At 34.9% G+C, this 12,389-nt stretch overlaps 1 protein-coding gene across 7 annotated transcripts in view; it reads right to left on the bottom strand.

Moving 5' to 3' along the window:
* LOC138704972 (myotubularin-related protein 10-B) overlaps positions 1–12,142 on the bottom strand; it is a 240,583-nt gene extending 228,441 nt beyond the window's left edge. For 5 of the 7 annotated variants that reach the window (XM_069833461.1, XM_069833457.1, XM_069833460.1 and 2 more), the window contains exons 1-2: positions 11,904–12,142; positions 7,625–7,682 (exon numbers count right to left, since the gene is read on the bottom strand). Coding sequence is in view for 3 of the 7 variants with exons in the window: in XM_069833457.1 (XP_069689558.1) it covers positions 7,625–7,682; positions 11,904–11,969 (124 nt within the window). In the remaining 4 variants the exon portion in view is untranslated. The remainder of the gene's footprint in view (positions 1–7,624; positions 7,683–11,903) is intronic. The other 2 variants (XM_069833464.1, XM_069833463.1) reach the window with 2 other exon arrangements.
* Positions 12,143–12,389: the final 247 nt, after the last annotated feature.

Raw genomic sequence — 12,389 nt, 5'->3', positions numbered from 1 at the left:
CACTATCCCTTATTACAAAACATCCTATAAACTCAGGGATACAGAAGTCATCGGATTAATGGTGGGCGCTAGAGGGACCATAACAAACCAATTTGTGTCATTCTGTCATAAATTTGGAGTCCCAACAACAACAATTAAGGAAATTTCTATTATAGCTTTGAAGGGTTCTCTGCAGATTTTACGGTGACATTTGTATTTCAATTCAAATTTACAGTTGAATTTTCTCACTATGTTTTTTTTATCTGTATTTTTTATAAATTTTTATTATGTGAAATATTATCTACTGCAAATTTTAGTTTCTTGTAAACAATTTCTTGTAAAACATTTTTAATGTCATTTTAAATGTTACTGTTTAACATTCTTTGTCTTTGGCAACCTCACCAAGTTGAGGAAGATTGATTGTTACATTACGTAAATTTTATAGTTTTCAGTAACATTATATATAGCTGTTACTCAGTAAATTAAAGAAATGAAGATCTAATTTAAAATATTCTTTCTCTGCGTATACTTAAGCCTATATAAAATCTCAAAAGATTTCACTTTCATATCATCAATATAGCATTAATGTGTGTAATTAGTGGCAAATAGGTATACTCACATAATTGTATTAACTATAATAATATTTAATTTTTAATGGTAATAATCTCATCAAATATTCTTAAGTTTTGTAGTTCGTAATATGCAATACACAGCTTTACCAGAGAATCAGACCTGTAAATTATTTTTTATATGCCATCTGAACTCTAAATATGTCAGCAATCCTGCAGGTCATGGCCTTCATGTAATATTGTTTATTGTAGTGTGTGTTTTGTTTTATTCTAAAAGCCATTATTTCTCAAAACTGACGACAGATGGATTTTGGAAAATAGGGAAATGATGTAGGAAAATTGACATTTCACTGAAAACTACTATTGTCATTGTTTACTAAAGTACCAGTCAAGGACACACTGGAGCTGCTACACAAGTTCTACCTGCAAGATGTAGTGGACCTGTTTCACCAGGTTCTGACCACAACTTATTTCCAATGGAATTATGAATTCTATGAACAGCTGGATGGTGTAGCTATGGGGAGCCCGCTAAGTCCGATGATAGCCAACTTCTATATGGAGTTTCTTGAAGAGTCGATCCTCGAAGCCGCGACACTTAAGCCTTCATGCTGGTTTAGATACGTCGATGATACGTTCGTAATCTGGCCCCATGGTGAATGATCATTGATGGATTTCCTGAGTCAGTTGAATAGCTGCCATACGCAAGTACAATTCACTATGGAAACGGAAAAGGACGGCAGGTTACCCTTCCTGGACGTTATGGTACAAAGGAGGACAGATGGCACCCTAGGTCATGACGTCTACAGGAAGCCGACCCACACAGACAGATATCTGCATAAGACCTCGAATCATCATCCCGGCCAGAAACAGGCCATGATGAAAACCCTGATCAACAGGGCCAGGCGGGTAGCCGAGCCACGACACATCCAACGGGAGCTGAGCCATGTATCGACAGCACTCATGGCCAATGGCTACTCAAGGCCGGAGATAAAGAGAGCCATGCACCCCAGAGTAACACCGTCGATGCGGTCACAGGAACGAGCGACTAAGAAGGGCACGGTCTTCCTACCCTACTTAAGGAATGTGACGGACCGTATCAGCAGGGTGCTGAAGCGTCATGAAGTGGAAACAACCTTCCTGCCGACCAAGCAAATCCGGAACATGCTGAGGTCATCCAAGGACAAACGAGATAAGCTGCTGTCCGCCGGAGTTTACAGGATTCCGTGTTCGTGTGGGAAGGTCTACATCGGTACTACACAGCGGAGCGTCAGGACGAGACTGACAGAACATAATAGGAATTGCCGCCTAGGACAGATCGACAAATCGGCAGTGGCAGCACATGCCTATCAAGAGGGCGATCACAACATAAGATTCAAGGACACAGACATCTTGAGCACGACGACGCACTTCTTCCCCCGTCTACATAGAGAAGCGATCGAAATACATAAACATAACAACAACTTTAATCGCAAGGAAGAAGGCGTAAAGCTAAACAAGTGTTGGTACCCGGTCCTAAACAGAACAGATAAGAAGCCACTACAACAAAAGGACGGAACCCAGAACGGGAGCAGCGAACAAAGCGGCGCGGACCGCAGCGACAACAGGCCTCGGCCCGCGAGCCGCACTATAAATACGCCCGCACAACCAGATACAGGATCAGTTGCCTCAGGTACGCCGAGAAGAGTCTTGCGACCTCGGATACCACTCCACTGAAGATGTCTGCCGCAGTTGCAGACAAAACGTCTGGTATAAAACCAACTAATAGACCACGGCCTCTCAGCCCGGAAAATGAATCTACATCTACTACTCAAACTCTCACAGATTACATCCCAATATAAAAAAAATGACAAATTTATCAAAAGAGAATTACATAAACATAATAAAAACAATATTACTAGTACAAAACCTGAAATATTTCATCAAAATTTTACTTCCCAAGAATTAACTATAGCTATACAAAATTTAAAAACCAAGAAATCTCCTGGCCCCGACAACATTCATTCCGAATTTTTTAAACATCTGGGGGAAAAAGCCAAGTCTGTACTTTTATCCATTTTAATAGCTATTTCGTGAATATTAAATTTTGGAAGATGGAATTATATTTATTATTTAGAATTGTTAAAAGGTAGCTTTGAAATAGAAATTATTTCCTTTCTTGTAGTTATTGCTGCAATAACTAGGAGAGCTCAGATTCCATTTTCTTCTTGACTTATCATGGAACACCTCAATTCCTGCAGCTTGGAAAAAAGCAATCATTTTACCAATTCACAAAAAAGGGAAACTACACAACTACACTCTACCAATGAACAAGTCATATGCCTCGGCCAAGAAATAAAAGACAGTTTTAACAAGAAAGAAGATACCCTGGCAATATTTATTGACTTTCAGTTAGCATATGACTCTGTTTGGAGAAATAAATTAGGCCTATTACTAAAACACCAGAAATTAGATATCTTCAGCAATATGTTCAGATGGATAACAGAATTCCTTAGTCAAAGATTCATTGCCACTAAATTCAATAACTTGCTTTCTAGTTACAGACGAACATATCGAGGTCTACCTCAGGGTGCTGTTCTCAGCACAACTTTATTCAATATTTATATAAATGACTTACCCTCCCTATTAGAGGAATCAAACATGAAAACAGCACTATTTGCAGATGATATAGTTTTCTGGACTTCCGGATCTTACAGACATAGAGACAAAATTCAAAATTCTGCTCTTAAAGCCCTAAATCAACTACATGAATGGAATACATCAAATTTGATGACACTCAATTTAAGCAAAAGTAACTACCAAATATTTTCACTTGGTAAAAAAGAAAGAGAATTCAATATCCAATACAATGGCCAACACCTTCCTAGGACTTATGAATCCAAATATCTTGGACTTATTTTCGACAGTAAGTTAACATGGAGCAACCATTTGAAATACATTTCTGAAAAAGCTCGTAAAAGATTCTCCCTTCTAAAAAGACTAGCAGGAAAGAAATGAGGATGCTCTAGGAATACTTTGAACACTACATACAAAATGTTTATACATACTGCGGAGAAATTTTAATTACTTCACCTTTCATAAACGAAATACAATATGTTCAAAACCAAGCTCTCAGACTCATTACTGGTGCAATCAAAACAACTCCAATAGATTCTATGAGATTCCTCACTAATATTAACAGCATCAAAATGACAATAGAAGAAAAAGGACTGACCCAATATGAAAAACTTATCAGATTACCAGGAAACAATTGGCATTCATAGTCCTCTCTGTAGACTGAAAACTCGAAAAAGTTTCATATCCATTGTTCAAGAATTAAAACAGAAAATCAACATCCCGAATTTAAAAGAAAACTTACAAATTAAACCAAACCCTTTAACTCTATTAAATATAGAATATAATCTAAATTTAACAGAAGAAATACTGAAATCAGAAGTAAACACTGAAATAATGAAACAATTGTCTTTAGAGACAATTAATATTAGATACCCTCCACAAAACTGGCTTCATTTATACACCGACGGATCCTTGATCTCCAGACAACAAGGTGCCGGTGCAGGTGTTACGTGCTGTCTCTTCTCACTTTATAGATCTCTTGGATATGGAACAAGTTTTGATGGAGAAATCATTGCAATAAGTGAAAGTCTCAGGAATCTTCTATGCCACATGAATAAATTTAAGAATGCAGTTATATTGTCAGACTCCAAAGCAGCTATTTTATCAATAGTCTCTAAACACACACCTTCATCTCAAACAGCAGAAACAACTAAAATGCTCTCTCAATTAATATCACTCAATAAAAGAATTGTATTCCAATGGATACCATCCCATTGTGGAATCCTGGGAAACGAGAATGCAGATGCTTTAGCAAAGAAGGGCAGCACTGCTATAGGTCGCGCCAGGGATTTTGGCAGATGGATTTTCTTAATGCAATCTGGAGAGCGAGTTCTCAGCGCTTGCAAGATCGGTTGTTATCTCTGTCGCAGTGGAATGGGTAGGACATAAGAGTAAACATGCACGCCCGAGTATTTGTGCCCTCTGGACAGTCACCTCCAAAAACGAAACAAATATTACAGTAGTCTATACGTGTCTTTGGTATTCCCAAGAAACTTGTTCGATTAATTAAAATGTGTCTCAATGAAACTTAAAGCAGAGTCCGTATAGGCCAGTTTCTATCTGATGCTTTTCCAATTCACTGCGGGCTAAAGCAAGGAGATGCACTATCATCTTTACTTTTTAACTTCGCTCTAGAATATGCCATTAGGAAAGTTCAGGATAACAGAGAGGGTTTGGAATTGAACGGGTTACATCAGCTTTTTGTCTATGTGGATGACGTGGATATGTTAGGAAAAACTCCACAAACGATTAGGGAAAACACGGAAATTTTACTTGAAGCAAATAAAGCGATAGGTTTGGTGGTAAATACCGAAAAGACAAAGTATATGATTATGTCTCGTGACCAGAATATTGTACGAAATGGAAATATAATCTGTTATATATATATGGAAATATATATGTATATGGAAATATGTTAATCCTTAGTCAATAGATAAGACTGAGTTTTACGAAATACGAACATTAAGGGATGGAAAATGGGAGGCAGTAATGATCAAAATAATTATACCGATTTATTTTGTTTAACCAGCAGACGTGCAGCCTTTAAATTTAATACAAAGATTCACTCATAAAATTGGGTTAGACTATTCATCTCATCTCTCAGAATTGTTTCTAAAATGTATAAGAAAAGTAAAAAAATTCAACTTCATGTAGGCTAGTCCCTTGAAATAATGTTTTTTTTTTTTTTTTTTTTTTACTTCCGAGCAGAGAAGAGAGAGAAAGAAGTCGACGATTTTAAAAATTCACTAAACTATGTTTAACTAGAGACGTAAAATTTAAAGTGAAGGTTACTCTCTACAATACTGGTTAAACATTCTTAGATTTTTTAAATACCATATCCTAAGGTACTAATGAAAAGGCAGAAGGGAGTGAGAAATCTCATGTCATCCGATCTCGATGAAAGTCGATATATGGGGATCTTTGCGATCACAGAATACGAATAAGGTATTATTTAGTCCGACTTTGTCCCTAAAGTGGGACAAAAATGGGTGAAAAATTAAATTAGATATCTTAGGGGTTTTCGAGACGAAAATTACGAATAATACAATTTGTGCGAATTCAACATGGCAGTTTCAGTACTATGAATTATATTTAAAAAAATTAAACATCGGATATCGCACAGGTAACACATGTACAATATTTAAGGGGGTATGTAACACCTTTTGATAGTAGGCCTATACATTTAGTAAAATCCAAAGTGTAATTTCTACATATTCTGAATGAATGTTGTGCTGGAATTTAGTATAGTCATCAGCCAATACCTCTAGATTAATAAACAACATTTTAGAATCCATAAAATACAGTATTTATTGTGAATGGTAATTATATTTTTTAATTGGTGCAATTTTTGCAGGGAAAATTGGTTTCTCCGATATTTTGTATGATTTCGAATATTTTAAAATGCTTTCTTCTCTGTTCTATTCACAATGTGGGTGTGAAGAAATTATTGCCCATGTAATATCCATTACAATCCTATTTATTATACTCTTATATAAATCTAACTTCCGCAGCATGCAATTTTACCCAATTAACCAAATTATATTTTGATTATTAAGAAGAATCGTAATTTTATTAACTTCAATTGTCGCACCACCAGTAGACGATCCCTAGATTATTACTGGACAAATCTTGTATATTGATCTGGTAAGGGTAGAATTTTCCTTTTAATTAAGAATTAATTTAATTTAGAAAATGTAGGAGACGTATTGTAAAATCATTGCGAACGGAAGTCATTTACATTTATTAACGGTATTCTTTGAGTAGGACTGTACCGTGGTGTGTTTCATAATAAGGATAATTGATATGAGCTGCTGTTATGAAAATATGAACGACTCAGAATGTTATCGCATCTCATTCTCGCAGCTTACAGAAACAATATTGGCTCGCCTACTGGAAATGTCATCGAGGTCATCTGCCAAAATCGGTGCCTCCGACTATACTTACAGACCTGTTACTAAATCTACGTATTACTCTGTGAAAATATTTATTAAATCTACATATTTAGATTCAACAAACAAAATTTGATAACACAATCTCAAGGGAAAAAATGGAACTCTCTGCATCATAATCCACAGTTAATTCCCGATTTACCACGAAAATCGTCTGTAGCTGCATTTAGATTGCCAACAGGCCATGATTGTTTGGCCAAACACCTGCATAGAATTGGAATATATCAGTCCCCTAACTGCCCATTGTGCAACTGAAACCAAGAAATGGATTCGGAACACCTCAAAATCTGTGCTTCAGTGGCTGGCCATGATAATATCTTTGAAAAATATTGGAGTGCAAGAGGTCAAATGACTCTACTGTCAATAATTAATTAATTATTTATATTCAAGTGTTAAAAGTAGTGTACGAAAGATTCAACATGGATCTATTGTCAAATGCCTGGCATTAGAAAACAACAACATATAATATTTTATATTATCTATTGTATTATAGGCTATTACAGAGATAAAAATATGTTTAAAAATAATTAAATTGGCATGGGTCCATCAAACAAACATATACCGAAGGGAGAAATAAATTCATTCCAAATTCGGACATGAAATATAAAATATTTGAACTATTTACAAAGAAAACATCTCAATATTTACGAGTTAATTTGTTGGATGGATTGCAAAGACTTACTCAGAGCAATTAATTATTATTAGACTTATGAATGAACAGTAAATGGGTAGGTACAACAAGCTCTAAAGCTCTAATATATTATAAGTAAGTAATCTTTCAGACTGTCTACAATTATTGAGAACCAATGATATAAATGTAATGCAGCACAATGAAATGGAAAACATTAGTATAGATCCACTCGAAAAAAATAGCCAAATCTACTTACTTAGTTGCTTTGTACATCATATGCCTGACATGATTTGCCAGGAATCGAACATCATTATCCCTGAAAATTCCTAAGAGAAATTGCGGTTCAATTTTATAAATCAATTGGAAATACAAATTGTACATACCTGGCAATAATCTTGGATTCAGTTCCGAGAAGGAGTCTTCTCCACTAGTGTTCAGTGACTGCAATAAATAATTAAATGTTATGCACATTGATGCACCTTTAATCTTATGAGAAATAATTAGAAACGCAAAAAAAAAAAAAAAAAAAAAAAAAAAAAAAAAAAAAAAAAAAAAAAAAAAAAAAAGTCTATTTAAATAACTTTAAATCTCCACTGTCAATCTGCAGCATAGCAGGAGAGGCATGTGACTTCTGGATATTTCATACATTAGTAACAAGCTTACCAATAAGACAATCACACGAATAGCAATGTTGTACTTTTTCATTATAAGGGATATTGAAATTTACTCTATTTGCACTGTATTTTTGATTCAGGGAAAATAATCCCTTTTGTTTTCGAAATACATGCTAATCTAATTCTACCACTGTTTAGTTACTATGTGAATCTTCGATTCCGCTACGATACAACACACTGGAGAGAAAAACGTATTTCAATAATAGAAAATAACCTCAGAATTGTAGCACACCATTCTACAGACACAACATGACCACTGCGAAAGCTATAGAGCCACCCAACACGCCCTAAATACCTTGCTTTCTTATATAACTGACTGATGATTTTCTCAGACACTTTTACACGAAATCACATAACCTAGTGGTAATCTTACAACCATTATGTTGCAGTACGAGAGAAACCACTCCTTCCTTCGGTCCAGGGTAAAGGTTTGTGTACCTACTTACCAAATAGGCCTATGCAAAGCATACCAAAAGCCTAAACAAATCAAACCTAACCTGTCATTAATCTTCAACCTTAACCTTACGAAAACTCCCTTGTTTATTTTTCTGATATAGCATGTGTACCTATATTTGTAAAGTTATACCATCTCTCAGTTTCATATCATTTTGAAATATCGTAACACAAATCAGACGTCAGTCCCATGTGTGGTGCATAGCAAGATCGAAGAAGCAAAGTATTTTTGGTCCAGAGAAAAGACTCTCTTTTTCTGTTTACAAAATACATGCTAATCTATTTATACAACTTGCTTCGTGTCGTGTTGCTTCAATATAAAGAGAAAGTTTGCAGCTATGTAAGACACATTACAGATCACTATTTAGAAGACCCCTCCCCAAAAAAATGAACAGACGTTAAATTGTGGATACCAATAAGTCCATGTACGCTAGCATATGCAAAATAAATGCTATTATGATTTATATTCTATCGCAACGTTATAAACATATGAAGGGTACATGGGAATAGTGATGAAGATCCATTTTATAAAGTTTCGAGAAAAATGAATTTTAAATTTTAAGCACTTAATACTTAGTTATGTGTAGCCTATATTTAATAGAAATTGACATAAGTTAGTGGAATCTATAGAACGATGATTTCTCATTAATTAAACAATGACATTTTGTTCCAAATTTGGATGGCAACAATGGAAAATGCAATATAAACAGACAATGTGTAAACTTCCAAAATAAGAACGATCAAGGTCCAAATAGAAAAACTTCGAGATGGGCCCTAAATGGGATACAGCGTGCATTGTAGTGAAACACAATTCTAATTCAAACAGTTAATTTGTTTTTGGCCATCTGATGTGCAATTTAAAAATATAATTTTTCTATACATCTATACTCTTTGACTCCACATTACACTACACAAGCACACTCCCACAGGAAACAAAACAAAAGGCGCCAAGACCAGCAACAACCAGTTCTAAAGAAGGTCCATAACAGAACGAAACATGTTAACCAGGTACGATAGAATTTAACACAAGAACGACATATAATACATATTCCGAAATAATTTTTCTTTTCCTTTCATTGGTCTTGTACTGCGGTACTGCTCAATTGTTTCATTATTTGGAAGTCATTATATTTTTCCGTTTTGAAATCTAATGTCATCATGTAAAGCTGTTGAGAATTTTCAACTCTTTTGCATGGTTTTTCTTATGATTTTGTTTTCAGTGGTCTGAAATATAATTAAAATAAAGTTACAAAATAACTGTTAAAGACTAATTTGATTGCTTAATAGTATTTGAAATAAAATAGGATAAATAAAATTAAAGATAAAATATTTTTGACAAAAAAAATAGAAACTCACTATATAGATTTCGTATCATCCGCTGGATGAATATCAGGAACACCATTTTAGTGTCCTATTTTATATGGTAAACTGCAATGGACCTCTAGACGAAAGGGCTTTCTTTCTGCAGTAGCTATTCAGAAATTCTCCCCATCCATAAAATACTTCTTCTATCTTGCAATCAATTATGAAGAATGGTTCAGGTTTCTCCCTAGGATTAGCAACCTCATGTCACTAGTCATCAGGAAACTCACATCTTATCTTCTAGTTTATAAATTGGATATTATTATTGCATTCGAGGTACGAATGGCCTCTTCTTGGAAATGTTGCCAACAGACAATAAAATTTCTTCGTTACATGCATAAGAAATGGAATACTTCTTCTATCTTGCAGTCAGTTATGAAAAATGGTTCAGGTTTCTTCCTAGGATTAGCAATCTCATGTCACTAGTCATCAAGAAACTCACAATTTATCTTCTGGTTTATAAATTTCATATTATTATTGCACATGAGGTACCGGAATGGCCTCTTCTTGGAAATGTTACCAACAGACAAAAACATTTCTTCATTATATGCACTAAGAAATGGAAAAATCGGATCACAATAAAATTTGTTATTCTGTCAACAGGATTCACAGAACATATTGAATTCACGCACAGAATCAGGCAGAATTTAAAAACAGAAATACCACAACATTAAGCATACTTCATCAGGCGTTGTTCGAAACCATTTCATCATATGTACAAAATACAGATTTCCCAGTAGAAAGTGTAGGGATTTAGTATGAAAAAAGTATAGTTGCCTGCGGTAATATGCTTCACATGTTGAAATTTTAGGAATCTGAAGATTCTTCTGGTAATCCATACAAATTACTTCCTTAATCATAGATTTTCTGGATTTCAAACGTATCCAAACATTCAGAACACTTTACCTCATACAAAGTATCTCTTTTCCTCTTGCGTAGTTCATTTTGAGTCGTCGTGAGCTATGGTTTTTGTGTATTCAAATTGTGTATCTGAGTTGCATCTTTATCGTTGTTTATTTCTAATTCAAGTTGAGATATATGGCTCTAAATTTATCGAAAATACATGCGTCACTTCTATAATATCCAAAACTCATACCGTACTAATTCACAAAAATCAATGGATATGTCTTGTATGACCTCATAGTATTTACAATGATAAGCCCTGTCAGGTGAGCATTCTTTGTAGCATAGAAAACCATTAGATTTCATTTCCTCATTAATCTACTCCTTTCCACAAGTAAGATATTCTGAGAACATTCAATCCTGAACACTTTAAACAAGCGTCTCCTGTAATTTGACTCATGGTCTGTATTCTTTTCGATGAGATAGAAGTAACTTACGTCAAAAAAATTATTGTCTTTGTATTCACATTCTGTATTCTCTGCTACTTCTGATACCTCCATTTCACTTATGACTTAATTTTAGGGCAACATCACAAACAACTAACACAAGCCTGAAAGAATGTCCATGAAACAAGCTGCAAATAAGACCTTGTTTACTTTATTGAGAAAAATAATCATTGCATTCTTACTTAACAATAGAAAAATAATAAAATTATGGTTTAAGTCATTTTACACAAATTGCTGGGAAGCCAGCAACACAAAGCTGCAGCATTATACGGCAAAAAATAGGACAAGCAGAGTAGAAAAATGGATCTCGAACGTTCTTCCGCAGAACAGACTGGAGCTTGATCGTTCTTCTGAAGTACATGAAAACTTCAACGCTCACTTTCGAGGATCATGATCGTTTTAACAGAAAACTTGCGAGACCACATGATAGTACTCCCTTTCCACTATAATATGGCATTATTAACTCAATTTCGATTTTTGATGGGCCTTGATCGTTTTTCCCGTGTACTCTTCATACGTACATACGCTGAAATGGTCTTAACCTACTTTCAGTAGCTACATAACCTGTTGTACGAGTTACAGGTTAAATTTAACAACAGCCTATTATCCTCCGAACCCAACATTCTTTCTGTAGCTACATAACCTGTTGTACGAGTTGCAGGTTAAATTTAACAACAGCCTATTATCCTCCGAACCCAACGTTCTTTCTATCTCAGAGTTCTGTCAAGCCAATTACATTAATAACATATACACAACCTGTCACAAATATTAAATCATGAAACTGACCCAGCCCTACACTAAATGAAGTGAATTTCCTTCCTTACTTGTGAATCATGGTCATCAAATCCTACGTAGCTTTTAAAACTATTGGACATTTTTGTTTCATTCATTTTCCACAATTATTAAATACACTCATCAACAACACTTTCTGCGTACCACACATAAGAGAAAATGGTATAGTACTCATATCACAATTTCAAGCAGATAAGTATGGTAAATATATTGCCATCCATCACTTCTATATTTCACAGCCTTTCCGTGGATGTTCTTTCCCGCTCCTATAACTGCCCAACTTGAAAAGAATTTATTCATTTTCTACAACGCATGCGACTAGAACAACGCGCTAGAAAGAGTATATGGCGCTCTGGGTGGTGCCTCGACGAAATATGACAGTCATTTATAATAAGCGGAGGGCCTGTTGTATAATTTCGTCTGCTTTCCATGTGCAGTGTGCGCCTATCATAAAAATTCGTCTGCTTACAAACATTGTGTATACGGAGATAAAAGCTACGGAAAAAAAAATGCCTCGT

This window comes from Periplaneta americana, chromosome 8, assembly GCF_040183065.1.
Source record: "Periplaneta americana isolate PAMFEO1 chromosome 8, P.americana_PAMFEO1_priV1, whole genome shotgun sequence".
NCBI lineage: Eukaryota > Metazoa > Arthropoda > Insecta > Blattodea > Blattidae > Periplaneta > Periplaneta americana.
This window is presented reverse-complemented; position numbering and strand designations above follow the sequence as displayed.